This window comes from Panthera onca, chromosome D1 (genome assembly GCF_046562875.1).
Source record: "Panthera onca isolate mPanOnc1 chromosome D1, mPanOnc1 haplotype 2, whole genome shotgun sequence".
NCBI classification, from domain to species: Eukaryota; Metazoa; Chordata; class Mammalia; order Carnivora; family Felidae; genus Panthera; species Panthera onca.
The window spans coordinates 50,720,031-50,747,979 of NC_138348.1; the positions used below are offsets into that span (position 1 = coordinate 50,720,031).

The 27,949-nt window shown below is 43.1% G+C and overlaps 1 protein-coding gene across 1 annotated transcript in view; it reads right to left on the reverse strand.

The window, feature by feature from the left end:
* Window positions 1-15,807: 15,807 nt before the first annotated feature.
* SYT9 (synaptotagmin 9) overlaps window positions 15,808-27,949 on the reverse strand; it is a 198,041-nt gene continuing 185,899 nt past the window's right edge. The window contains exon 7 of the mRNA XM_060605886.3: window positions 15,808-18,063. Coding sequence (XP_060461869.1) covers window positions 18,055-18,063 — 9 coding nt within the window. The 3' untranslated portion in view covers window positions 15,808-18,054. The remainder of the gene's footprint in view (window positions 18,064-27,949) is intronic.

Here is a 27,949-nt window from a genome sequence, read left to right on the forward strand (position 1 = left end):
GTTTCTGGCAAAAATTCCCAGGATCCTTTTCCCAGAAGTCCGGTTGGGAGACCCCACCCCTCCTCCAGACTCTTTGCATTCCTGCAGCTCTTAAAGGCACAGCAAGGAAAAATGAAAGCTTGGAGACACCCCTGTGTCTGAACAGCCAGGGTACAGGGCTGACTGCCCCTTGGGGAGAGAGATACAATGAGCCACAGGCCTGGCTGCCCCAGGTAGCTGAAAAATCGGAGGATGGAGCTCAGAAGAATTTTATTAAGGGACAAAACAACAGCTATCTGTACAGTGATGCTTCCAAAACTAAGCCTTCGGGACACTGAACTCCTCTGTAAGGAAGTCCTTGAGTTTTCTCAATCTCTAGAAGCAGAATCTCCTTCCTGAAGGTTCAGGTCAGCAATTCACAGGATGCAACTCCTGCAGGACCTGGTCCTGTTGAAGATACATCATATCCCAAGGGCAAAGTGGTAAATCCTCCTTTTTTTTTTTTTTTTTCTGTCCAGGCCTTTAATTATCTCAATCTCTCCTTCTATGGGTGGGTCCAGAATACCTATGGTTCTTTCTCAATCATCTACCAAAGTGGGAAGAGTTGAGGCATCTATGAGACATGGGAAGAACTCTGACCAGGAGTCAGAAGACGTGGGTTTGCATTTGGTCCCTGCAAGAGACACCAAAAGACAGGACTTTCCAGGGTGTACTTGCAAGTCCCTGTCCCCATTGGATAGATGTTCCTCTCTACCTGTCTTCCACTTGACCTTAGCCCCTAACTATGCCTCACCACTAAAGTCTTAAACAATGGCTGCTCATCCTTAGGGTTAATTCCTCCTATTTCCAACAACCATCTTTAAACCATTCCCCAAATGAGGTGAACTTCTCCTGACCCCTCCTCTTAAATCCTCAGAAACAACACTGCCCGACTCAGCCTCTTTCTCCAAGTGGCAATGCTCTTTCAGAAACTTCTCATGCCCAGCATCTTGGAACCATCTCCTACATTGAAGAGGCTCTGGTTCATTTTATTCATGAATGCCTCAAGTCCTAACGTTGAGACTGTAAACTCAGATGGATAAGGCCCAGTGATTGTATCACAACTAATTCGCGGTGGGGGGGGGGGAGGCGGGGGCGGGAGCAGAGTTGTGAAAATCTTTTTCTTGGTTTTCTGTGGCATGTTTACATTATTTTCACAATGAAATATATATTCACTACCAGTGAAGTCTCAGGAATTATGGAGAGTAGGTGAGAAGGCAGTGGGAGACCACGACTATAGCATAACTCCTCAGGCTGCACCCAGGGCTGCTGTGGCCCTGACATCTCCACAGTGGGCTTCAAAGAGCTTGGCCTCAGAGCCCTTCAGTCCAGTCTGGCAGGCACTCACTTGCCAGCCACCAATTCATGCCCTTCACCACTCTCTCTTCAGTCACCAGCTTCACAGGCATAAGGCCTCTCTGCTCTAACTGCCCATCCATGGTCTTAGTTGGAGAGCTTTACTCTTAGGATTCCAGATGCAGCAAAGCCCACAGCTGGCTTCCGGATCCCGTTAGGATTGTCAACCATGGGGCAGACCCAGAGTGGAAACCCTCGTGTTCTTGTGTCCAGAGGTTTCATAAAGAAAGATTAAACTCCCTTTGAAGATAGTCACAAATTTGAAAGACATACAGTGGCCAACTGTGGCCGTCCTTATTCAGAGCAGGCCTTACTCAATGGAAAGTTGGCTTGGTGCACCTTAGCCTGCAGTTGGGATAAGATCATTTGACTGGCCCTTTTGTCTTCCTGACATCTAACCTCTGGCCTCGACCACTGCTATAAGCTCACTAGCGATGACAGTGACCAAGCACAGTGCCCCCCTGCTTTTCTCCTGTGCAGGTGTCTGATCCTTCCTGCTCCTTAAGGAAACTTAAGCCCTTGACAGCTACCACCATGTCCTCAGTGTGGTTGGATCTAGGTCACTAGTCCTTGATCTGTAGGCCCAGTCCTGAGGTGACTGCCCTAGATGACCAGTCAGAACCGGACCTGTGAATGCCGAGCCTGGTCAGCCCGCTGAGGATGATCTCATCCAGCTTCCCAGGCCTCTTGGAATTCTTTGCCACCTTGATGACAGGGGGCCTTTGTGCTGCTGTGCTTCTTTATTAATGGACTCCCAGATAGCTAGAGCCTTCTCTGCTCCCTGTATCCTCCACTTCACCAAGGAGTGCTAGCCAACTAGGAGGAGAACCAACCCAACAGAATCCCATCTGGGTTACTAGAATTCCGCATTTAGATATGAACAAGATACTTCCTGTTTTATCCTCTCTCTCCCCCCGCCCCCATCTTTTCTGCTTTATCTTTTATTCCCCACTCTGGCCCCCACCCAGATAGCCCCCCCCCCAATAGCTCTTTGCCTTAACATCATCCTCCAACCTTCCAGCCTTTTACAAGTAATTGCATTGTTTCCTGCCTGAGTGATCAGAGCAGCCTCTAATTCCCTGTCTATGTCTCTTCACATAAAGCAGTGGCTGATTTTATGCCAACAGGAAAGCGCTTTAAAACATGCCCTTGGCCAACCCCTCTTGCATCGGCTCTTACTACCATCCCCCACATTCAACCTCCACTACAGCTACATCTAATTGTCCCCAAACTCCCTCTGAAATTTAATGCCATGGTATCTTTGCTTAGCCTAAAATGTTTCTCCCCTTGGTAAACAGTGAACTCTTAACTTATCCTTCAAGTGTTCCTACCACCTCCTCACCATCATATCCCTGCAGAATAACCCACTCTTCCATCTATTTCTGTAACACGTTAAAGACAGAATCTTGGAAATCTGAGGGGAAGCCACCTCTGGACATTGGTGCTCTGTTGGAGGAGTGTTGGCTGGCAGCTTCCAGGGCAGCACTGTGGAAGGAGGATGAGAGGAAATCTTCTCATCTGTTTGACGCTGAACTACGTCCCTCTGCAAAATTCTTAGTTTGAAGTCCTAGCTCATAACACCTCAGAATGTGGCTGTATTTGAAGATAAGGCCTTTAGAAAGGTGATTAAGTTAAAATGAAGCCATTAGAGTGGGCCCTAATCTAATCTGATTGATGACCTTATAAAAAGAGGAAATTGAGGCACACAGAAACAGCACAGGTGCAATGGGCACAGAGGAAGCACCATGTAAGGACACAGTGAGAAGGAGGACATCTGCAAGCCAAGAAAAGAATCCTCAGATGAAAATAAATCTGTTAACACCTTGATCTTGGACCTCTGGCCCCCAGAACCATGAGAAATAATTTCCTGTTGTTATGGCAGCCCCAACAAACTAATATGAGCACCTGCTGAGTTGCAGAAAGGGGCAGTATGGGGACAAAATGGAAAAAGATTCCAATGGGGATCTACAGGGGATGTTGTTGGCAGGAAGTAAATTGATAAGGAATTTCCTGGGTGATACTCCAATGATTTCCAGGTCCAGGCTTACTGCTTAAGCTCCAAATCCTATTTTCACCTGTCTACTGGACGTTTGTATTTGGATATAGAATAAATATCTCAAACTTGAGCTGTCTCTATCTTTGTACTCAAACTTAAACTTCCTTCTGCGTTTTCTCTCTCCCCAAATAGCACCACCTTCTATCTACTTATAAATGCTGAAATGTATTCTAGACTTTTCCTTATTATTTTTTCTTTTAAAAATTTTTTAATGTTTATTTATTTTTGAGAGAGAGGGACAGTGCAAGCAGGGGAGGGGCAGGAAGAGAAGGAGATCAAGAATCTATAGCAGGCTCCAGGTTCTGAGCTGTAAGCACAGAGCCCGACACTGGGCTCAAATTCACAAACTGTGAGATCATGACCTGAGCAAAAGTTGGACGCTTAACTGACTGAACCACGCAGGCACCCTATCACTCTTATTCTTATGTTTAATCAGTCACCAAGACCTATTAATTTTATCACCTAAATGTATATCAAAAAATGCCTTCTTCTCTTTTATATCCTTTTATTGCTATTTCCTTACTTAGAGCTTCCTTATTTTCTACTTCTTATTCACTTATTTAACAAATGTTTGGGAGTGCCTATTATTTTCCAATCACTGGACTATGCACTAGGGATATAATGACAGACACAACACATATATTTCCTACCCACAAAGAGGATGTAGTCTCAGAGGGGACACAATCACAGAGATGCATAATTAAATTATAATACATTTTAACTATATTATTTATTATTATTATTTTTTAGTGCTTATTTATTTTCGAGAGAGAGAGACATGGTGTGGGGTGGGGGCAGAGAGAGAAGGAAACACAGAATCCAAAGCAGGCTCCAGGATCCAAGCTGTCAGCACAGAGCCCAACATGGGGCTCGAACCCATGAACTGTGAGATCATGACCTGAGCCAAAGTCGGTTGCTTAACTGACTGAGCCACCCAGGTGCTCTGCATTATAGCTATTTTAATTATGTGGTGATAGTATTGAGTGCCAGGACAGTATTAGAGATGGAGCACCTGAGCTCTGTGAATCAGGGAAGACTTCCCAAAGGAGGTGACACCTGATACTTGAAGCTGAGACTTGAAGGATGAGTAGGAATTAGCCTATCAAGGAGGTAACAGGGGGAAGAGGTGGGAATGGCTCTAAGCACAGGCAAGAACATGGGCAAAAACACATAAATGAGGACTTAGTGGACTTGAGGCACTGATGAAAATCTCTGTATGGACTTTCAATGACTGAGTAATGATGCTGGGGAAATTATTGTAGTTAGGATCCCTAGGAAACAGACGTTGAGACCAACCTGCATGCAAAACATTTCTGGGGGTGTGCTCAGTGGACACTACCTGTGGGGGAGTGAATGAAGCATGAGTGAGCAAAAAGAGAAGTTAAATTGCAGTGCAGTTGCAACACAGGCCTCAAGTGATCTCACAAAGAGCTCCGGAACTAGGAGACCCCTTCAGATATGTCCCAATTTGATGCAAAGGGACCATGTCTTGGCACCCCTGCATCAAGCAGTCATTGGCAAGGACTGTTCATGAGTTGGGAGGATACATAATGTTGAGTGAGGCAGCTTCCTTTGGCTGAGGACAGTCCTGGAGAGGGACTGTGTTAATGGCAACACTCACACAACATGGGGAATAAGTGTCCTTGTCCTAGAGGATCATAGCATCCACTTTAGTAGGATAAGCAGAGGCCAGACCTCGCCAAGTTTGTAGGACCTGCCAAACAGTTTAGATGTTGTGGTAAGAACAATGAAAGAGCAATTAGAGAGTTTCAAATAAGTGAGTACATAAATAGGCTGATGTTCTAGACAGACCTCTCCAGAGGATGGATTGGAGGGTGACTAGACCAAACTCAAGGTGGGAGATTAGGAGGCTGTTACAGTGATTGCAGAGAGATAATTAGAGCCAGAACTAGAGTAGTCAGTAGAGAGAGAGCTAAATGGATATTATGGTATTGTGAAATAAAATAAATAAAGATTTGGTCTTCAACCATTGTTCCTGACACAGAGCTCCTAAAACCCTTGGAATTTCCTGTAATGAAAGCCATTAAAGTCTCTTTCGTTAATGAGGGCACTTTTGGACCACACCTAGTGTGGGGGCTGCTTGCCAGTGGAGTCAACCATGTGATTAGAGAGTTGGAACTTTCAGTTCTACCCAGACCTCCAGGGAGGGGAGAGGGTTAGAGATCAAGTTCAATGACCAACAGCCATGATTTAATTACTCGTGCCTATGTAGGAAGCCTCTATAAACACCCAAAAGGATGGAGTTTGGAGAACTTCCAGGTTGATGAACACGTGGAGGTTCAAGAAAGTGGTGCACTCAGAGACCATGGAGGCTCCACGCCCTATGCCCACATCTCTTCATCTCTTCCATCTGGCTGTTCCTGAGTCATATATTTTTATAATAAACTCATATTCTAGTAAGTAAAATGTTTCTCTGAGTTCTGTGAGCCGCTCTGGTAAATTAACACAAGAAGTGGGTTGTGGGAACCTCTAATTTATAGCCAATCAGTTGGAAGCACAGGTGACAACCTGGACCTGTAATTGGTGTCCAAAGTGGGCGAAGTCTTGTGGGACTGAGCCCTTAAGGTTGGGATCTGATGCTGTCTCCAGATAGTGTCAGATTTGAGTTAAATTGTAGGGCACCCAGCTGGGATCAGAGAATTGATGGTGTGGGGGGAAAACACGCATTGTAATTGGTGATCAGAATTGTAGATATCTTTGAGAAACGTTTAGGATGCAGAAGTGACAAAATTGGTTACTAACTGAATGAAGGATAGAGAGAGGGAGGAATCCAGTTTGATGGCTAGATTCTGCATTGTCTACAGAAGCCTCCATTCTGACCCCTTCTGGTCTATTGTCCACATTGCAGCCAGGATGATGGAGCCAATTTGCAAACCTAATTATGTAATTCCCCCTGCTTAGGGGCACGGACTGTCTGCCAATTCCTCCCCAATAAAGTCTAAATTCCCCAGGCTCATGGAAAGCTTTGCAAGTAAGTTACATCTAAATTAAGATCTATAGCATGAGCAAAATATCGGCAAAGGAATAGGGGTAAGTGTGAGGTACATTCCAAGTGGGGAGGGAGGCACACAGATAGCCCTTTACCTCTGGCTAGCAAGGCTGCCTCTTAGAATTGAGGATGCCTCTTTTAGACGAAATTTCTGCTTCTCTGCTTGTTTTTGCCATATGTCTGCTACTCAGCTCTTAGACTTTTGCTGGGGCACATGTCCTTGCCTAGACTAATTCCTGAAAGAAAGAAATGTTTGCTCTTGGTCTGGGTTTCTATTTCCTCCAGAACAGGTCCCTTGTCTGAATCATGCTTGCTGTCACCTTGCAGCCAAGTCCTGTCACCTGACAGCCTCTCTGAAAGACACTTAGAATTTTGCATGGATGATGTAAGAACCTCAGGTCCATTACTGGGGCCCACTTAATGGATTTTAGCATTGACTTCAAACCTTACATTATTTTGAAGGACTCAGTACTCTCTAGCCCTTAGCAAACTGGACAGATGTGAGATTTCACAGTAGTTCAACATATTCCACATACCTATGAAAACCAAGTTCTCAGAAGTGTCAGATATATAAGCTATGTAGTGCTGTGGACATGATGGGGAAGATTTTACAAGGACAATCAAACCTCAAAACCTAGGACCACTTGGAGAGGAGGAGGGGCACTGAATGAAGGAGGGGGGCCTGAAACACCAAATTATTTAAAAAGTCAGTACTTTTTAGGACTAAAGATCCAGTTGTGAGGATCACAGTTGTTTGTACGTAGATGACATGTGTGTAGGGGACTTGAAACAGCCTCCTTTATTAATTACTGTGATTTTCCCCTTGATGGATTTATTCTCTTATTAATTTGCTACTCTCTTCTTTTCAGATCTTTGGATTACCTGGAAAAGAAGGAGGTAGGAGTGAAGCAATAGGGAGTGGTTTGTGTCATTTCATAGGACTAAATGCTGTTTCAGGATGTGATTTTAAAAAGAAACATACTATAGAAGGAAATTAAATTTGACATTAAGAAGAGTTTCTGACTGGGGTACCTGGGTGGCTCAGTTGGTTGAGTTGGCTGAGTTGGTTGACTTTGGCTCAGGTCATGATCTCACGGTCATGAGTTCGAGCCCCCGCACCAGGCTCACTGCTGTCAGCACAGGGCCCACTTCAGATCCTCTGTCTCCCTCTTTCTCTGCCCCTTCCCTGCTCCTGCTCTCTTTCCTTCTCAATAATAAATAAACATTAAAAATATTTATATAAAAAAGAAGAATTTCTGACTGATAATTCTGGGGCAAGAAGTTATTGAAGCAATTTGCGATTTTTCTAGTGGATAATGAGATATTTGAGAAATCATTTAAAAGTCTTTAGAGATCTACATTAGAACATAGGAAATCAGGACAGAACCCCCTTAGAAGGCCCCATAAAGGTAACCAAAAATGACAGTCATATATAAATGCTTGTGGAATCTCCAATCAGTGTCAGATATACCTTTAGTTACCTTCTGTCCCCATTCAGCCTTTGTCACCAGCCTTTCCGTTTATCAGTGATGATGTAATTTGACATGAGCAGAGCAAGAAGTTCCTGAGACACTTCCTTTGCCCCCATTCACCTCTTCTTATCCTACCCTCTCTCACTCTTGGCCTGACTCTACTCAGAGCACAGTCTTCTTTGTTCTGGACTTCCTCCCCCTTCTCCTCCATGTTTTACTGGAAATGTCTTCTGGCCAGAATCCTCTCAAGTGGCCACCAGTAGTGCTTTTCCCCCTCTGAAGTGGAGAGCCTGGTCCTGTCTCCTGCAGCCTCAGGATGGGAAAGGTGCTGTCCAGCATTCCTTTGGTGGAATACTCACAGCCTCCCTCTTTGTTGTTGTTGCTGTTTTTTAATTGAAGTATAATTGACATACAATGTCCTATTAGTTTCAGGCATGCATCATAGTGATTTGATATTTTTATACACTATAAACTGATCCCCATGATAACTCTGGTTACCATCTGTCACCACACAGAATTACTACAATATGGTTGATTATATTCCCTCTGCTGTACATTATATCTCCATGACTTATTTAAGCATGTGCACCAGAGTCCCTAGAACTTCCCAAACCTCTCTTGGTGATCATTCTGGTTTGGCTTTTGAAATCCACCTGAGCAGTTTCCTATGAGTGGATTCTCATGGGAGCCAAGTGTCTGCTCCTAACTGACACTAGTCAAATGCTAGATGCGATGTGCCACGTGTAGCTGGTTGGGCGCGGGTGTCCTATTTGGAGTGTCTGTTCTCAGATCACCTGGTAACCACATCTCTGCCAAGAGCTCCTGAAGTTTTGCCGACATTCACTTAGCTTGGGGAGGTCTTGGAAGTGGGGGAAGGATGCACTGCAGGGAAGGGACTGATTAATGAGCATAGGACTCCTTACTAAGTAGGCCCCAGGGCCAAGGCTGGTCAGCATGTGTAGGAAAGCTGGGTCTTATACAGGCCCCGTGTCTTTTCCAGCATTGGACATACCCTTGGTTTCTGCTGTGAAGGTCCCCAAGAAAGTGGGGCCTCTGGGGACCGATGAGCATTTAGCCCACTGCGGACTGAGCCCCAGGACTTAACATCATGGATTACATTGTGTCCCCACAGAGTATCTGCTTGGGTGGTCTCAGTTCAGTGTTCAAGACCAAACATGGAGTCAATTTTGTGCAAAATATTGGTTTGCCACTAGGGGGCAAAGACTTTTTAGGCAGTTACCTGACTATGGCTAAAATGGTAGTCCTTTCTCTTTTTATATTTGAATAGGACTGTAGCCCATCTACAAAGAGTGCCCATAAACTTTCTCTCTCTTTAATTCTGCCTCCCTCAATAAATTTGATTGATATTCTCAATCAGATTGACTGAATCAATAGAACAGACTGAGTGGGTTAAATTAAAAAATGCTCTTGCAGTCCATAGAGTATCAGGCCTTAGAAATCCACATCTCAAACCAGTCACACGTGGGCTTGGGGGGTGGGCAGGGCTGGCTTGTGTGGACTGCAGATGGGAGAAGGGAGGTTCCTGCTCTTTGCCTACCCCCCACCCCCCAAACACCTCTGTCTTGATGTTATCAGGAGGACAGGGCTGAGATGCAGCAGCTGTGGACAAATCCATGAGGTTCCCAGGATAAAGATTTTTTAAAAAATTTTTATTAGTTTTCTTTATTTTTGAGAGGCAGAGAGAGACAGAGCATGTGTGGGGGAGGGGCAGAGAGAGAGGGAGACACAGAATCGGAAGCAGGCTCCAGGCTCTGAGCTGTCAGCACAGAGCCCGACATGGGGCTTGAACCCACAAACCGTGAGATCATGACCTGAGCCAAAGTTGGATGGTCAACTGACTGAGCCACCCAGGCACCCCCCACCCCCAGGATAAAGATTTTTATTGCAGCCCAAGGCAAGGGTTCATAGGCTGTTGCTTCACAAAGTAGGCCAGGGTGAGAGGCCACTCAGTGTTCCCCCTCTTTCCTGCCCCTACCTAGGAACCAACAGCCCAGACTGTCCCTCTTCATCTAACACCTACTTCTTCATCAAAATCTCCTCTTCTAGGGAGCTGCCCTCTTCCTACCCTCCAGCTTACTCACAGGACTATAATGAATTCTTTAGGGTATCTTGAGAGAATCTATGCTGGTATTGAATTCAGAATGGAATTGCCTCTGCCTGGAGTGCCAGTCCTGTGTCATGATCCACACTAGACATCACTGATTATTAAAAGGGATTTAGGTAATTCTCAAAATCAAAAAGTCCTTTCAGATCATTTGTTAAAAATGAAGAGCCAGTGAAAAGGGAACTGAGAAGCACTGGGAGAGGTGAGGAGAGAGCTGATGGCCCCTGGAGAGCATAGAAAACCCTCCCCTCACAGTCTACACTTGGGTTTCCAGGCAACAGGAGTCTAGGACTGCACAGGCCCCACCCCAGCTATGCAGCTTTCCGGGGACAGGGACAAGCAGTTCCTCAGACTCAGAGACACACAGATCAGAGGTAGAAGAGCACAGAACACATCAGGCCAAACTTCCCCATGTGAGAAGAAGCTGGGAGCCACAGGAGTGGCCTTGGCTTCAGAGGCAGGGGCAAAGCCCTGGGCCCAGCCCCAGACTGTGGCTCCATTACATCATGCTACCTCTTGGTCCTTGCTCAATGTTCCTGATCCTTGAAAAACAACAGTTGACCTTGAACATGGATTTGAACTGGGTGGTTCCACTGATATGTTTTTTTTTCCAGTGCGGTACTGTAAATTTATTTTCTCTTCCTTATGATTTTCTTGATACTATTTTCTTTTTTTCCAGTGTACTTCATTTTAAGAATAATGTATAGAAGTATATAATACACATAACATGCAAAATATATTAACTGACTATGTCATTGGTAAGGCTTGTGGTCAACAGTAGGCTATTAGTAGTTAAGTTTTAGGGGTGTCAAAAGTTATATGTGGATTTTTTTACTGTGTTGGAGGGGTCAGTGCCCTTATCCCCCACATTGTGCCAAGGTCAAATGTACTACACATGAATGGCAATCTTTCGCCAGAAATGGTAGCCCTGACAAACCCTACATGTGATGCTGTAGTCTCTGATATGATCCTTTCTCGAACCCACATGTTGTGGCCCTTGAGAGGTGGAGTCATTGGCAGTGATGCTTTTCCTGGCCAAAGACTGGGTTATGGAGGTGAGTGTCATGTAGACTCTTGCATAAAATGAGAGTAGAGAGCTGCCATGAATGATGGTCATGGGTATCTAAGGAGATAAGAGGCTTTGAGAAAACTGGACTCCCTGTGCTAGTGGTCAAGAACACTCACAAAACCTTGCTTTATCTCTGGTATTTCCATGCAGCGAGTTCTAAAAGATCCAGAGAGCTTTTTGCTACAAAGATGTAAAGGTCAAGTCTCCCAGTTCTGCATGGGACCATGTTCTCCTCAATCATTTTCTTCTGCCTAGGAGGGACAGGAAGCTCTGCACCAGCCTCTGCCAAGTGCTCCTGAACAATAATTGCATTTGTGCTTATGTGTGTGCCCATGTACCGTAGGCATACCAAGCACCAAGAAGTAAAAATCAGTGAGAGACTGGGTCAAGGCAGAAAGTCCCATGTCACATTTCTGTTGTGTGCTTGAGCTCTTTGAAGACTGCCCAAGCCCTCTTAAGCCCAGAAGAGAGTGGGAGCCAAGTACTCCCACAAGTGTACTACTTTTTCTGTCTCAGGTATGTCTGTGGTCTGGTTGCACCAGGGACTGAGAAGCGTCTGGGCAGGAATCCTTGAGGGCTAGGGGTGTAGTAGGAAGGGGAAGCCTGGAGGTTACAATGTTGGTCAGTGGCAGAGTAGATTCTCAGCCCTACTGCAGGGCAAGGCTGTCTCCAACCAGCACTATGTTTGGAGGTAACTGATTTGAGGTCCTTCTGCATCTTCTAGGGCCATCTGGTCAATACCACTGCTTTGGTCCACCAGCAAAGGGCAAATGTTTTTGGCAAAGCAGTGAGATCATGCACTAGAATAGTTTTAAGTGGTTGATAAAAGTTTAGTTAACCTTCCTTCCGGGTCCTTAACCCCCATGTAATTATAGCTTTAAGCCTGAAATTGGGCTTTCCCAAAGTAGTGATTTTACATTGTCCCCTGGAGCTAAGAAGGTCATGAGTTCTTTCCTCATGTATACAAATGCCTTCCTCCACAAGGACCTGCCTTCCCCATGGAAACATTGGGAGACATGAAGACTGTGCTGGGGTTTCCTTAGCCTGCCCAAGCAGGCTCTTTCTTCTTCCAAATTAGAAAGGGCCCAAGAGGGGCAGTGGGTCCCACTGAGGCTTTACACACAGGAGCAGTCCTTATTAAGGCACCATGACACCTACTTTTACATGAGCAGGGAAATGACACAATGGAGCCATTCAGCCAAATGTCAAAGTCAATATGTGCTCTAAGAGATGTAATAAATGCGTGAATAATTTACCTAAGTTTTCTGGTTTTATGGGACTCTTTAAAGTCACAGATATACCCCTTGGATTTCTTTTAAGTCCGTTATTTACATTTTAAAAAATTACATCTTTCTTCCTCTTAAAAATCCAAAATCAATGAACTTTAAAATGTGGGGAAAAGTTAAGGAGACTACACTTAGTCTGGCTCCAGATGATGCGCACCCCCAGAACCCTGCACCCACACATGGTGTTTGTCCTTGTTGTTCTGTTTGGTGACACAATACACTCTCCTTTGCCTTGGAGTTCTGGGGACAAAAGGACGACCTGTCAGATTGGGGAGAATCAAAAGCAAGTGGCAGTTGCTGTCCAGATGGCATTATCCTGATGCAGAACCCCCAGAAGTTTTGTCAAAGCTGCTAAGTGGACCTGCTATTGCCAGCGGGCTGGGGCTCAGGGTTGGGGGGTGGTGGGGTGAGGCCAAACAAGTGTGATGAGCACTAGTTGGGGCCAGGATCCAGCAGGTCAGGCAGGCAGCTTCCTCTCCCAAACCTGCAAGACTAGGCACCTGACATGTAAGTGCCACTGGCTCCTCAATGTGCCTTTCAGGTGTGGGAAACACCAGGAGGCAAAGTTTACACGTCTTCTGGCTAATTCTACCCAAACAAACACAATTCTTTCAAAATCTACCAGTGCAATTCAACATAGGGTTTCACTTAATTTGCAGAGAGCAAAGCAAAACCAACACATATTTTGAAAAGAAAAAAAATATTTACTTTGGTTGAGGTATCTTCATCCCCAGAGTTCTAATTTGAAAAGTGGCATAAAGCAGCTCCTCTTCCTTTTTAAAGAGGAGCCAAGACATACCGTTGGTCTCCGTGGGGCTTGGCCCAGGGCTGCCTGCATCTTATTCTCAAGAAAACGTATTTTGTATTCGCTCTTTGCATCCAGAAAATGCTGACCATAATTGAACCACGCTACCCACAATCGTGACCATAATGCAGATCTGCAGCTTGGTTAGGAAGGTTCATGAGCGTCGCTGGAGCCAGCAGACCCCGTGAGTCCTCAGCAGAGCTTTCAGTCTGCATTTGCAGACATGCAGATAGGTATAGCACATTTGTTTCCCTTTAAGAAACGTACACTTTATAGCATGGCTTTTCTTCACTGAGTTCTTACTCTGCTTTGCACTTTCCAGTGCACTTCTAAGGTAGGGATTATTTGAAATTTTATTTTATACTTTTATACTATCAGTGCAGAGCCGGATGCGGGGCTTGAACCCACAGACTGTTAGATCATGACCTGAGCCAAAGTCAAGAGTCAGACGCTTAACCAGTTGAGCCACCCAGGGTGCCCCTATACCTAAAAATTTTTAATTTAATCCTAAAAACTCCTGAGGGGGGAAATACATCTTAAAAATCATTACTTTTTTGAAATAAAGATAAAAAAAACTTGTTTCTGGAAGGTTTATTTACCAGTTTATGTAGCCCATAAGCTTGTCTCTGAAGCCCTGAATACAAGTATCTTCAGGTATTTATTATTCTCTGACAGCTTTGAGATTGGCAAATTAGAGAAATTGCCTTTCTTTGATAAATTCAAATCTGGAAACTGCTGCCACACAAGAAGAATTGTATCTAAATTGCGCTAATATCAGTGTCTTGAGATGATGTTCACTTGATAGGAAAAAACTGTCAGTATTACTATGTCAGATGCTGATTTGGAAATAGCTTTAATGCAATTGATAATTATTGGAATAATAGCTACAGTGAATTTAGTATTGAGTCAAGAAGACTATAATTTTGTTTTACTACCTTTACTGTTTGGAATAACAGTTGAATTTTCAAAAAGTAAAGAAATGGTAAAAGCAATGTGATGTGTTCTAAGCTATAAGATGCAGTGGTTTATCATCAATAACCTTCTTACGAATAAACATACCTTCATAACTGTCTGACAACAGTGACCCAGCCTTCATGAATACAACTATCCTATGACAGAGTTTAGGAAGGCAGTAGCAATGACATAAAGGGACAGCATTTGTGGCCCATGTCCCTTTGGCTCAGAGATAAAGGGAGAAAAGCATCTAACTTAAGCTTTTGAGCTCTCAGTAGGATGATGATAATCATATTTTTACTCCAAAGTTTCTTGTTTTATGGTAGGCTCTGCATCAGTGATAACCAGTTGCTTTTCATTAGATTTTGCTCTATTTAAGTGTCCATGGATAGCCCTTCCCCCTCTCCTCTGCCCTTTATTACTACCACACTCACCACCACCCCCCCCCCCATTGTATGTATTAAGACTTACATGTGCTTTTAAAATAAGAGCTATCCAGGAAGGCTTCTGATTCAGTGACACCTCCCTCTCCACTCCTAACCCCACTATTTCCAAAGTAGCCCTCATGAGCCACACTTTCTGATAGTCCATTCTTGTGTAATCTCTTCCCCCAAATCTAGGCTGGCCTGATGACTTGCTCTTGACCAGTAGTATGTGGCAGGGATGACTCTGTGATACGTCAAATGTTATTTAGAAGAACCTTGCAGCATCTACTGGGACCTCTTGGAATGTTAGCTCTGGGGAAGCCAGTGCTATGCAAACAGTCTAACTGCCTTGAGACCTCCATGTTGTGAGGAAGCCCAAACTAATCATGTGAAGAGATTATATGGAGAAGCCCAAACAGCAACCAGCTGTTCCAGTTATCCCAGTGAAGGAGCCAGACATGTAAGTGATAAACCCATCATAAATATTCTGCCTTGTCGGGCATTGAGATGATGCCACCTTCAGCTGCCATCTGATAGTAACCATGGGACTCCAAGAGAAAGCAATCACCCAAGCCCAGACAACTCACATAACCATGAGGGGTAATAACTTCCCCTATAAATCAGTAAGCTTTGTATTTTGTTACGCAGTGATAGATAACTGGGACATCCACCATTGCAGGACAGGATGGCCATGAAGATAGCTTTCCACATCTATCTTTTGTCAGTCTCCTTGGCTTAAGTATGAAAACATGCATAACTTTCTTATTTTCATATGCAATTTAGTTCTATTAATGGTCATGAGGACTAAGTCATTCCATTTAGAGTCATGATAATTGGAGCATTTTGAAAACATCCACATTGTAGAAACCACGCCTATCCCTCTGTCCCTTATTCCTGCTCTGATTGTGTACCAGTGTACTTCCTGGACAGCATATCACCTGTTGAATGTGCTCAGCTCACTGGAGGGGAGAAGCTTAGGTAGCTACACACATCCAAGGCACATCAGCTTGAAGACAAAGGCAGTAAGAGGAAGGGGCTGAGAATCAGTGCCAGGTGGGTAGGGGAGACACTTGGCCTCTCCCATCTCTTGGCACCAGCTTTTCCCAAGGTCTTCTCCCAATATCTGACCCTCTCACTGCCATTTCCATTTTTTCAAGGTATGTTAATTTCCTTTTCCATCTTGGAAAAGAGGTTGGAGAATCCCCTTCCCTTCAAGTTCAATGAGACAAGGTTGGAGTTTTTCAAAAGGAACATTTACTAGGAAACTAAAGGGAAACCAAACAGAATGCAAGAGAACAGAGGCAGAGTTGCTGATGGGTTCAGGGAGTTCAAATTCAAAATGGCCTCTGGCCACAGCTGGACTGGCTAGATAAAGCTTTCTAGACACAAAGCCACCTGCCTGCCATGCAGACAGGCTTCTTTGCCTGCTGGCTCCTACAAAGCTACCTTCTGTTTCATATCAATAAGCCAGTAACATACTCAGTAGTACCCAGGGCTGCTAGCTCTCTGGGCAGGAAGATCTTTGGGTGGGTGGGTGGGTGGGGGGGACAATAGGCACAGCTGCCCCAGGATCTCCTACCCAGGTTCTCAGTGCCAAGGACATGTCAAAGTTTATTGGGATGGCTGCCTGATATCTGCTGTGGCCAGTCTGGTTTCTCTGGGACCATTCTTCTGGGCTCATCTGCCTGGCTCTAGAGACAGTATATCTGCTGGCTATCCAGCTGGCACATGTCCTTCATGCTTTGGTTTGGAACACTGGTATGGTGGAGGATGTCTGAATGGGGAGGAAGAGTCAGAGTGGAACCTTGGGCAAGGAAAGTTGAATTCTCATGTCATCGGATGCAGGCAGAACCTTGGGTTCTCTTTGGATCCCGGTTGTTGAAAGCCAATCAGAGATGGAAATGGACTAGGCAGGCTGGGGAACACGTGAAGCTGAAGTGTGGTTAACACTGCCTTACAGAACCAAAGGCCTCTATTTAGATGTGAAATCAGTGTAGAGTTTCTTACACCAGGCAGCTGTGGCAATAAGAACTTTCTGAAGACATGCAATGATCCTGCTTCTACCCAGTTAGCCCCATAGTGAAATGTTAATTCAGACAAAGATAATGAGCTTCCCAGGATGTTATCTTGGAGAAGTGGTGCAATGTGTGGTTGGGATACCCAATTACCTTGCACCCATGATGGGAGAGAGAGGACCACTAGGTAACAGCCACCTCCTCCCCCCACCCCAAGGTATGCTAAGGCCTTTGGTTTCATTTGTATGGAGGCAGAAGCAATGAGGATGAGGAGCAGAGCTGGCAGTGGGTTGGCTGATGTGGTCACAAAGGAAAAGCTGAGTAATGAATGAGATACCCGGGGAGAGCCCTTGACCTTCACTCTTGTAGGTATTTCCATTCCCCAAGTGCTGTGAAAGTGATATATGTGTCTGGAAGTGAAAGGAAACCTGTCTGTGGCTTCCCAAGGCTATGCCCCTGGGTTGTTGCATATGGAAATACCCCAGAAAGCACTCAGACCAAGAAGGCCCAAAAGTTGTGCCTTTCTCAGGGGAGGGTTGTGTTACCTCTCCATCAACTCATCTCACACAATGGTACACCTGTTCTTGACGCCGTTCCCCTGGTGGACAAATATGCCCTGAAAGGGTATTCCAGAATGCTTATGCCATTGAGATGCTTGCCTCCCTAACAGAGATAGATGGCAATTAACTTTCATTCTAATGTCAACACCAGTTGCAAGGAAGTGGCTGCTGGCCATCTAGAAAACGCTGTTGAGGATTCTGGCTCCTCAGAATCTAGGTGCAGCACAAGAAACATCTATGATCAACTGGTACTCTCTGCCATGTGCATGGGAGGGGGCAGTGAATTTGCTGTGAATTAACCCTCCTTGCACTAGATTTTCTCTAGGGGAACAGCCTGTTTATCCTCTGACTCTCCTGGGTCTATTCCTTGCAAAGCTGGAGCACTTCTTGGGGTAAAATTATTTTCTGAAGACAGTTATTAGCTCAAAGGTAGTCCAGTATGAATTAGATCTGCTGCCTATTTAGCACCTGGATATATTTTTAAGTATTCCGTCCTTCCAGGGCATTCAAGCAAATAACATCATGTCAGAGTGACATTGCCAGAGCAGGTGCTATGACCCCATCACCAAGGGCCTCGTGTTAATCACTAAGAATCCCAGTGCTCTAGGGTACTCTTAGTGTTCTCACTACATCAGGTGGTTTCTTCCACAGTCCAATCTTGGTTCTTGGCCATGACAGTCATGCTTCCCCTGCAGCACACCACCTTAGGCCACTTGAGGATGGCCAGGCCATTCATATTCACCAAACCTAATATGGAAAGAGGGCCAGTTATTGCTGTGGTTACAGCTCAGCATTTGGTCACTGCAGTCGTCCGGGTGTTGTTTGATGGGAAAAGTTACTTAAGATCTTTGTAAGGTGGTTGTCCTACTGTGTCCTCGGCACAAACAATCCTCTTACCAATAGTCATCGTTTCTGTAGGAAGAAGAAACAAAGAGAATGCTTTGGTTTTCATCCATATATATTCTTTTATTTTTAAAACTGAAGTATGATTAACATACAGTGTTATTTTAGTTTTAGGTGTACAATGTATTGATTCACAATTCTATACAACACTCAGTGCTCACTATGGTAAGTGTAGTCACCATCTGTTGCCATACAATGTTATTATAATATTATTGACTATATTCCCAATGCTGTACTTTTCATCTCCATGACTTATTTATTTTAGAACTGGAAGTTTGTATTTCTCAATCCCCTTTATGTATTTCACCCATCCCCTCCACCTGCTTCCCCTCTAGCAACCACCAATTTGTTCTCTGTATTTAAGAGACTTTTTTTTTTTGGTTTATTCATATGTTTTGTGTCTTATATTCCCTATAGAAGTAAAATCATATGGTATTTGTCTATGACTTATTTCACTTTGCATAATGCTTTCTAGGTCCATCCATGTTGTCACAAAATGGCAAAATCCCATTCTTTTTTATGGTTGAATAATATTCCATTATATATGTGTAGACATACACACCACAGTTTCTTTATCCATTCATCAATCGATAGATACTTGGGCTGCTTCCGTATCTTGGCTATTGTAGGTACTGCTTCAATAAACATAGGGGTGCATGTATCTTTTCAAATTAATTAATGTTTTTGTTTTCTTTGGAATTTTGGTATTTTCTTTGGAGTTTAGTGGAATTACTGAATCATATGGCATTTCTAATTTTAATTTTTTGAGGAACCTCAGTACTGTTTTCCACAGTGGCTGCACCAGTTTACATTCCCACTAACAGTGAACAACAGTGCACAAGGGTTCCTTTTTCTCCACATCCTCACCAACACTTGTTATTTCTTGTGTTTTTGATTCTAGCCATTCTATAGGTGTAAAGTGATATCTCATTATGGTTTTGATTTGTATTTCCCTGATGGTTAGTGGTGTTGAGCATCCTTTCTTGTATCTGTTGGCCATCTGTATGTCTTCTTTAGAAAAATGTCTATTCAGGTCCTCTGCTCATTTTGTAATAGGATTATTTGTGGAGTTTTTTGGTACTGAATTATAGAAGTTATCTATATATTTTGCATATTAACCTCTTTTTGGACATATCATTTGTAAATATCTTCTCCCATCCATAAGTTGCCTTCTTGTTTTGTTGATGGTTTCCTTCACTGTTCAAAAATTTATTATGGTGTAGTCTCAAGAGTTTATTTTTGCTTTTGTTTCCCTTGCCTGAGGAGACATATCTAGAAAAATGTTGCTAAGGCCAACGTCAAAGAAATTACTGCCTATATTTTCTTCTGGAAGTTTTATGGTTTCAGGTCTCACATTTAGGTCTTTCATTCATTTTGGGTTTATTTTTGTGCACAGTATAAGAAAGTGGTCCAGTTTCATTCTTTTGCATGTAGCTGTCCAGTTTTCCCAGTATCATTTATTGAAGTGACTGTCTTTTCCCCATTGCATATTCTTGCCTCCTTTGTCATAGATTAAGTGACCATATAAGCATGGGTTTATTTCTGGGCTCTCTATTCTGTTCCATTGATCCATGGGTCTATTTTTGTATCTGTAGCATACTTTTTGGGGTTTAGAGGGAATATATCTCCACATTATAAAGGCTATATATGACAAACTCACTGATAATATGATACTCAATGGTGAAAAACTGAGAGCTTTTCTTCTAAGATCAGAAAATAGACAAGAATATCCACTCTTACCACTTTTTTATTCAACATAGTACTGGAAGTCCTAGCTGTAGCAATCAAACAAAAAAGAAATAAATGACATCTAAACCGGTAAAAAGAAATACAACTTTCACTATTTGCAGATGACAGGATACTGTATAGAGAAAACCCTAAAGACTCTACAAAAAAACTATTAGAACTGATAAATGAATTCAGTAGTTTCAGGATACAAAATTAATATACAGAGAGGTGTTGCATTTTTACACACTAATAACAAAGTAGCATAAAGAAAAATTAAGAAAACAATCCCCATTACAATTACACCAAAACGAATAAAATACCTAGCATGGTCACACGACCATGGAGGTAAAGACCTGTACTTTGAAACTAAAACACTGATGAAAGGAATTGAAGACAACACAAACAAGTGGAAAGATATTCCAATGCTCATGGGTTGGAAGTATTAACATTATTAAAATGTCCATACCATCCAAAGCAATCTACAGATTCAATTCAATCCCTATCAAAATACCAACAACATTTTTCATAGAGCTAGAACAAATAATGCTAAAATTTGTATGGAACCACAAAAGACCCTGAATAGCCAAAGCAATCTTGAGAAAGAAGAACAAAGCTGAAGGGACGCCTAGGTGGCTCAGTTGGTTAAGCATCTGATTTCAGATCAGGTCATGATCTCACAATTCACGAGTTCAAGCTCTGCATTGGACTCTGTACTGATAGCTCAGAGCCTGAAGCCTGCTTTGGATTCTGTCTCCCTCTCTCTCTGCACCTCCACTGCTTTACTCTGTCTCTCTCTCTCTCTCTCTAAAAATAAATAAATAAATAAAGAAGAAGAACAAAGCTGGAGGTATTAGAATTCTAGATTTCAAGATATACTACAAATCACCCATACATTTTTTAATGTGCACCAAATAAGTGCTAGGCACTGTGATAGTTGCTGGGGATATAGATATCATGAGTGAGACACATGCTGCCTTTTCAAAGGGCTCACAGGGGGAGAAGTTAGAATGTGAGAAGCTGAATGACAGAGTTGTACATAAAATGCATAGGGAAGGACAAGGGGATTGGGGAGGTCTACAGAGAGGATTCTGAAAGATAAGTCAAGCTGGGCTGTTTAGGCTAAAGGGGAGTCCATCAGGAGAGAAGGAGGGAAGGCCAATTTGGGCAGAGGAAAGAGTTTGTGCAAAGGCACAAAAGCAGGAAAGGTGTATGTTTGGCCCATTGGAGGAAGTGGCAGAATTTGGAGTGAGGAATAGAAGGGGAGGAAGTAAGGCTGGGGAGGAGAGAGGGGCGTCTGTGCGGTGCCACATCCATTCCTTTTCTTCAAGCTGTGAAGGATGGGCTCTTTCAGAGGAGTCCAGACTTAGAGTAGCAGGATCTCTCATGTTTCACACTCAGTGGAGCATCAATTTAATTTAAACTCAGAGCATCTTCCAGTATAGATTAGGGGTATTAATGCTGCTGTCCCAGAGAGAAAGAAAACTGGAATCAGTCCCAAGGACACAGCAATAACAAAAAATATACATATTAACTATGGGAGATTCACAAACATTGTGAAACTAGAATACATGGACTGCATTTCAAGGATCAAATGTTCACATGTGAGGCTATAACTTAGAGCAATAAAAGCTAGAGCATACACTGTAGACAGACTGTGACCTTCGAATGTAAAGTGTGTGCCTGGGCTTGGGCACACCCATACCCCTGGGAAAGGGATGTTCCTTCCTGAGTCTAGGAGGAAACTATGAATGGATATTTGTCTTATATTGTGATTCAAAACAACCTTCCCAGACCAGCTAATGCTCTGGAGCACCCCATGAATGGCTCTCCTTCCCAGCCTACCACCCACATCCTGCAGGATCTTCCCAGAGCCCCTTTTCTCAGCTGTGAGACCCATACCTGCAGGCCCAGCTTTCCAGTCCCTGAGTCTTTCCTTATCTGGGAAGGCAAACTGTCAACAGGCTTAGCCTCACCAAAGAATTAATTGTGCTATTAGCCAACTAGGCCATGTGCCATATTCCTTCAGGTTTTGAGTACCTATTATGTGCCAGGTGCTCAGATATGCACTTTACAAATCCTTAAAAGGACCCTATGAGGCTCTTTACTGGAGGACATAAAAATATAGGAAGATTAATCTGCCCAAAGCCATACTGTTACTATGAGTCAGAGCTGGGATTTGAACCCAAGACTTGTAACTTCAAAGTCTATGCTTTAGCAATTACGTTGTTCCTAAATTCACTCTGTAAGTCCAGTCTATACATCTGAGCTTCTGCCTTGGTTTTCTAGATACTGTAAATCAGGAGAAGGAACACTAAGAAATCCTAGTCTGAGCCAGTAGCATGCAGCAGATACCATAGCCCACTTACAGCTTCCAACCTTACTACTCCATTTGGATTCCCCCGGCTAGTGACCTGCCCATGTACTTCATTTGCCCCCTCAATTTTATGCACAACCTCAGTCTTCCCTGTTCTGACTTTAGTTTCTCCTCTCCATTTGAAGCATTTGAAGCAGCCAAATGGCCAAATTATAGGGCAGCTCTGACCTGACCTCCACAGCTGGGTTTTGCTCACTTGGCGAGTTTCCTTGTGGAAAACTGGAATCAAACGCAGCCCCTGGGAATACTGTGGGGTGCCTATTCTCTTCTTTAGCTGGATCTCCCTCTTCTATGGTTGGGTTTATTTTCTGGGCCCTGATCCTGTCTGGTCCCAGTATCCTTTGTGTTCTTACTCTGGACAGTGCCATGAAGGCCCCAGAATGTTTTTGGTCTTCCAGCCCACAAGCTGACAGGATAAAGGAGTTTCGATGTCTGGTGGAATGGTGGTGTGGTCGTCTCTACCAGGGGTCTTGCAAGAGAAGCTTCTCGGAAATGAACTTTTCCTAGGGAAAGTCAGATATACAATTCAGGTGTGGAAAAAGTAGTTCGGTTGTTACAGGAGAAGGGTAGTTTTGAATGTGGCATGGGTGAATTGTGCTGTGGCCCAACCTCTTTTGTTTGTCTTTTGTGGGGGGAAAGACCGGAAAAGCTCAACAAAACCAAAGAAAACGAAGTAAGTAAATTACAACAACTTCCCATACTCTTACTACCTAATGAGCTGTTTCTCAGCCAAGATTTCTATAAAATAAAGCATAAGGAAAGATTTTTCTACAGTTCAGAAGAGTACTGACCCAGTAGGGCTTTGGTGGGGGGATGGGGTGGTAGAGACTGACAGCAATGGCAGCACAAACATTGGTGGCCATAAGTCTGGCCTAGCTGGTTCCAAGCTGGCACCAGGCCCATCTCAGTGGGCAGAAGCAGCAGTGTCCTTGTTATCAGACCAGTGCCCTCCCAGGAAGCACCAGGGGCTTGGAAGGTATCAGGAACTTCAGTGGCATCAACAGGAAGTAGTGGGTACAATCTTATCAGAACAGAGGGGAATTTAAGTGAATTGAATTGTCCTGAGACATACAGATCCGATTTAAATTAAATTGAATTGAAACCAAAGATGAGAACTGTCTCAATGAAAACCGTAATGTGAAGTGACATTTCGATCACAAAAATGACAGCTGATGTGAGACAGGCCATTGAAACTGACCCCAAATTAAGAACATGAAAAGACTGAGTGGATCATTAGATAATATCTTCCTGTGAATTTGAAAATGGGTTTTGATTACAGGAAGTATCTAAGGGCTTTGAACTAAGAGGCTTGTCAAAAATTGAAGTGACTCATTACATGATTCAATCTTACATGGGCTTATTATTGTTAAGCTTGTATTTAAAATTTTTATTTAAAAATCACAAAAATCTCATGATTTTGTTGACTATTACTTAGCACTGCTTTGGAAATATATGAAGAAACATCAGGCCCTCCTGCTTACAATATGATTAGCTTCTTTTTTCTTTCCCCGAAGCGGGCATTCTTTATTCTTCATTGCCCCTCACCCTTTTAAGAATCATGTTAAAGAAATAAAGCAGGGTGAATGTGACTATTCTTTTAGTCAGGAGACTGGGGTGATAGCTGGAAAAGGAGAGTCCATTTGGGTAGTAACTACTATTTGTGGGGCACTCAAGTGCTCTTCTCTATCCTAAGAGCTTTGCATAGCTTACTTCATTCAATGCTTGCCTGGACCCTCTGGGATAAATATTACAGTTACATTTTTTACAGAGGTAACTGAGTCTGAGAAAGGCCAAATAACAAAGGTAGTGAATGGCAGAGCCAGGATTTGTTATCATGTGTTTACGGGTTCATAATGTATGCTCTTAAGTACCATGCCCAGGACAGCAAATTATCATACCCTGAATGCCAACTACATCATGGCGCCTTTCTTTTTTTTATTTATTATTTATTTTTTTTAATGTTTATTTGTACTTTTGAGAGAGAGAGAGAGAGAGAGACAGAGCATGAGTGGGGTAGGGACAGAGAGAGAGGGAGACACTGAATACAAAGCAGGCTCCAGGCTCTGAGCTAACAGCTCAATGCAGGGCTCCAAACCACGAACTGTGAGATCATGACCTGAGCTGAAGTTGGATGCTTAACCGACTGAGCCACCCAGGCACCCCATCACAGAGTCTTTCTAAAAAGGATATCCAATTCAGAGGATAATTCTGAACAGTACAGACTTCATAGGAAAGTGTATTAACATCCACTGTGAAGTCAACCTTGAGGGGAAAGGTGGTGAATGGTGGCGGCATGTATGACATGTACATTGTTACTGAGAAGGTTCATCAGAAACAAGCAAGAAGCAAGGGCTATAAGTGAGGTGTCATTAAAAAGGTATAGGGGAGTCCTGTCACAGTTTCCAGATGAAGGGCCAAGTTAGTGAATTATTGCAAGGCAAAGCTTACTCTACCTGATGGGAGTTGAGCTGATATTTGGAGTTTGTTACTCCGAGTTTATAATTTGTTACATTTATTCATTAATTCATTCAACAAACATTTATGGAGCACCAGGCAAATGTGAGGACCACTAGAAACACAAAGATGACCAATGCACACCCTATCCTCAAGAGCTTGCAGTTGTCAGTAAATGGCTAGAGAAACAGGCCACTGAGGAAGAAAAGAGAGTAAATGAAGTCTCATCAAGAAGCCTGATTGAAATTGCTATGTGTGGGTGTGTGTGTGGGGTGGGGGAGAGACTGTGTGTGTGTGTGTGTGTGTGTGTGTGCATGCGTGTGTGTGTGCGCGCGCACTTGCACACATGTGCATGTGTACAGGATTCCATTTTCCCAAGTCGGAGAAGAAAAAGGAAAAAAGTTATAAAAAAAACTGGGTCAGGGTGAAAGTTGAAAGGTTCCTAGGATATATGAGATGCACTGGATTGTGACACGCAATCCCACTAAAAAAGCATGGTGTTCTCCCACTGACAGTACAGCTAGAAGCCAACTATAAGCCAACTTAAGAAGGGACTTGCCTTGTTAAAGCACAGCTCTGGTGAAATATTCCAGGGGGCCATCCACGCCCTTCCCCATGTCCATGCACAGGTATCCTACCTTTGCAGTTTGGGACTTGGACCTCTCAATGGCCATCTGTAATCTCAGGTGCTACCAAAGACTTGGTAATTCTGATCGTATTATTTAGAAAATTAACTTTGTAACACCAGCAAGGTATAACAAACAAGAATTCAAAACAATGAAGTAATGATGCTTTTTTGTGTAAGTTATATTTATTTGAGTGTAAGAACACATTTTGTTATCACAGTTCTGCTTTATGTTGAGGTAAGTGCTTATAATATATTAAAAATTACAGGATTTATGATTTTAATAGATACATTTAGGAAAAGTTGACTTGTTAAATTTACTGAACATTTAAATGCTCAGGAAAATCCAATATACTAAGTTTAGAAATTTATTTTCTAAGATGTTGAAATGCTTAAAGTAGTGTAATCTAAAAGTATATGATTTTATTTATTAGCATTGGAAGAGTTAACAGTGCTTGAGAACCATTTTGTTTAACACCTACTGTGTTAGATGTTTGAAGTGTTTGATGTAATCACTCTTTAGATTTGTGACTTCAGTTTGAAATGTTTAGGGAAATTAGCCAATCAATTGCTTAAACAGTGTTTAAGTATTAGGAGAATTTTACTTGCTAGATGTATAAGGTCTTTTCTTTAATTTGAAATGTTTAAGAGAATTTGATTAAGTGTGAAATCAGTGTTTAGCAGCTTAGGGAAATATAATCTGTCAAATTAGTGAACTAATTGAGAATTAAACATGGAAAAAATGAAAATGAGTACTTTAATTTCAAAACGAAATGATTAGTTTCATAAATCATTGTAATAGCTAATATCATATATAGCATTTAGTATGTACTGTTCTAAGAATATTACATCTATGAATTCCTTTTCTCCTCACCACAGTTCTCTGAGGTGGATACTATTATTATCCCCATTTTACAGATGAGGAAGTCAAGGAACAAAGATGTAAAAGGACTACTTTACCAAGTGCTATGGAATGAACTGTATACCCCACAAAATTCATATATTGAAGCCCTAACCTCCAACGTGATGGTATTTGTAGATGGGATCTTTGCAGGGTAGTTAGGGTTAGATGAAGTCCCAAGGATGGGGTCATCATGATGGGATGACCTAAGAGATGGGATTAGCTAAGAGACATCAGAGAGCTGGTGCTCTTCCTCTCTTTCCACTTGCCATGTAAGGACACAGTGAGAAAGCAGCCATCTACAAGCGAGGGAGAGAGTCCTCACCAGAACCCAACCCTGGGGGTACCTAATCTTTGACTTCCAGCTTCCAGAACTGTGAGAAATAGATGGGGTGTAAGCCCCCCAGTCTGTGGTATTTTGTCACGGCAGCCCAAGCTGAGGCATCAAGTGCCTCCATTTCCTAGGGCTTTCATAACAAAATACAACAAACTGGGGGACTTAAAATAATAGGAATTTATTCTCTCACAGTTATGGAGGCCAGAAGTTTGAATTCAAGGTGTCATTGGGGCTGTGCTCTTTCTAAAGACTCTATAGAAGAATCCTTCCCTGGCCTCTTCCTGGCTTCTGGTGGTTGCCAACCATCATGGTGTTCCTCGGCTTTTAGTTGCATCACTCCACCATCTCTGCTCCGCTGTCACACTGCATTCTCCTTGCTAGCTCTCTCTGTGTCTTGACATGGTCTTCTTATCATAAGGACACTAGTCATTGAATTTAAGGACGATCCTAATCCAATAAGACCTTATTTTAATGTAGCTGAATATATCTGCAAAGATTCTTTCCAAAAAAGATTGTGGGTAGATTAGCATTTTGGAAGGACACCATTAATGCAGTATCCCATGTCACCAATATCCAGCACATTGATAAAGTCCATGTCAGTTCTCAGTCTTCATCTTATTTGACTCATTGGTAACCTTTGACAGATCTGATAACTCCCTTCTCCTGGAAACAATTTCTTCTTTCTTGTCTTTGGACACTCCTGGTTTTCTAATCATTTCAATGACTTTCTCCTTCTCAGTCTCTGTTGGTTTCTCTTTTTTTCCTAGCTTTAAGTGTTGGAATGTCCCAGTTTTTAATCCTTGGACTTCTTCTCTTCTCCATTTATATGTCAACCATCTTTACAACATCAGTTTGACCTTTCTCTGGAATTCTAGATTTCTGCATCTAACTTCCATTTGATGTCTCCCTGTAGATATTCAATATCTGATTGCCCTGCACAGGTGCTTGACCTGCTGCTGTCTTTCTCAGTTCACTTCCAGGTGCTCAGGCCCAAAATATTGAGATCAACCTTCACTTCTCTCTGTCATACTCTACATCAGGAAATCCTATAGGTCTCCTTCCAAAAATATATCCAGAATGTAACCACTTCTCACCATTACCCCACTTCTACACCAGTCCAAGCCTATACTGTTTCTGTCTGGATAATAGCAGCAGACTCCTAGCGGATTTCCCCCCTTCTACCCCTGCCCCCTACAGTCTATTCCCAACACAGAATCAAAGGGATCACTCATGACCTCAGATCACATCACATCTCTCTTAAACCCACGAACCATGAGATCATGACCTGAGCCGAAGTTGGGATGCTTAACCGACTGAGCCACCCAGGCACACCCACATCTCTCAAAAATCCTGCAATGGCTTCCTGTTCATCTCAGAGTATAAACTAGAATCCTTATAGAGATCTATGAGGTTTTATGTGATCTGAGCCCTGCCCACCTCTTACTTTTCTGATCTCATCTCTTATTTCCCTCCCTC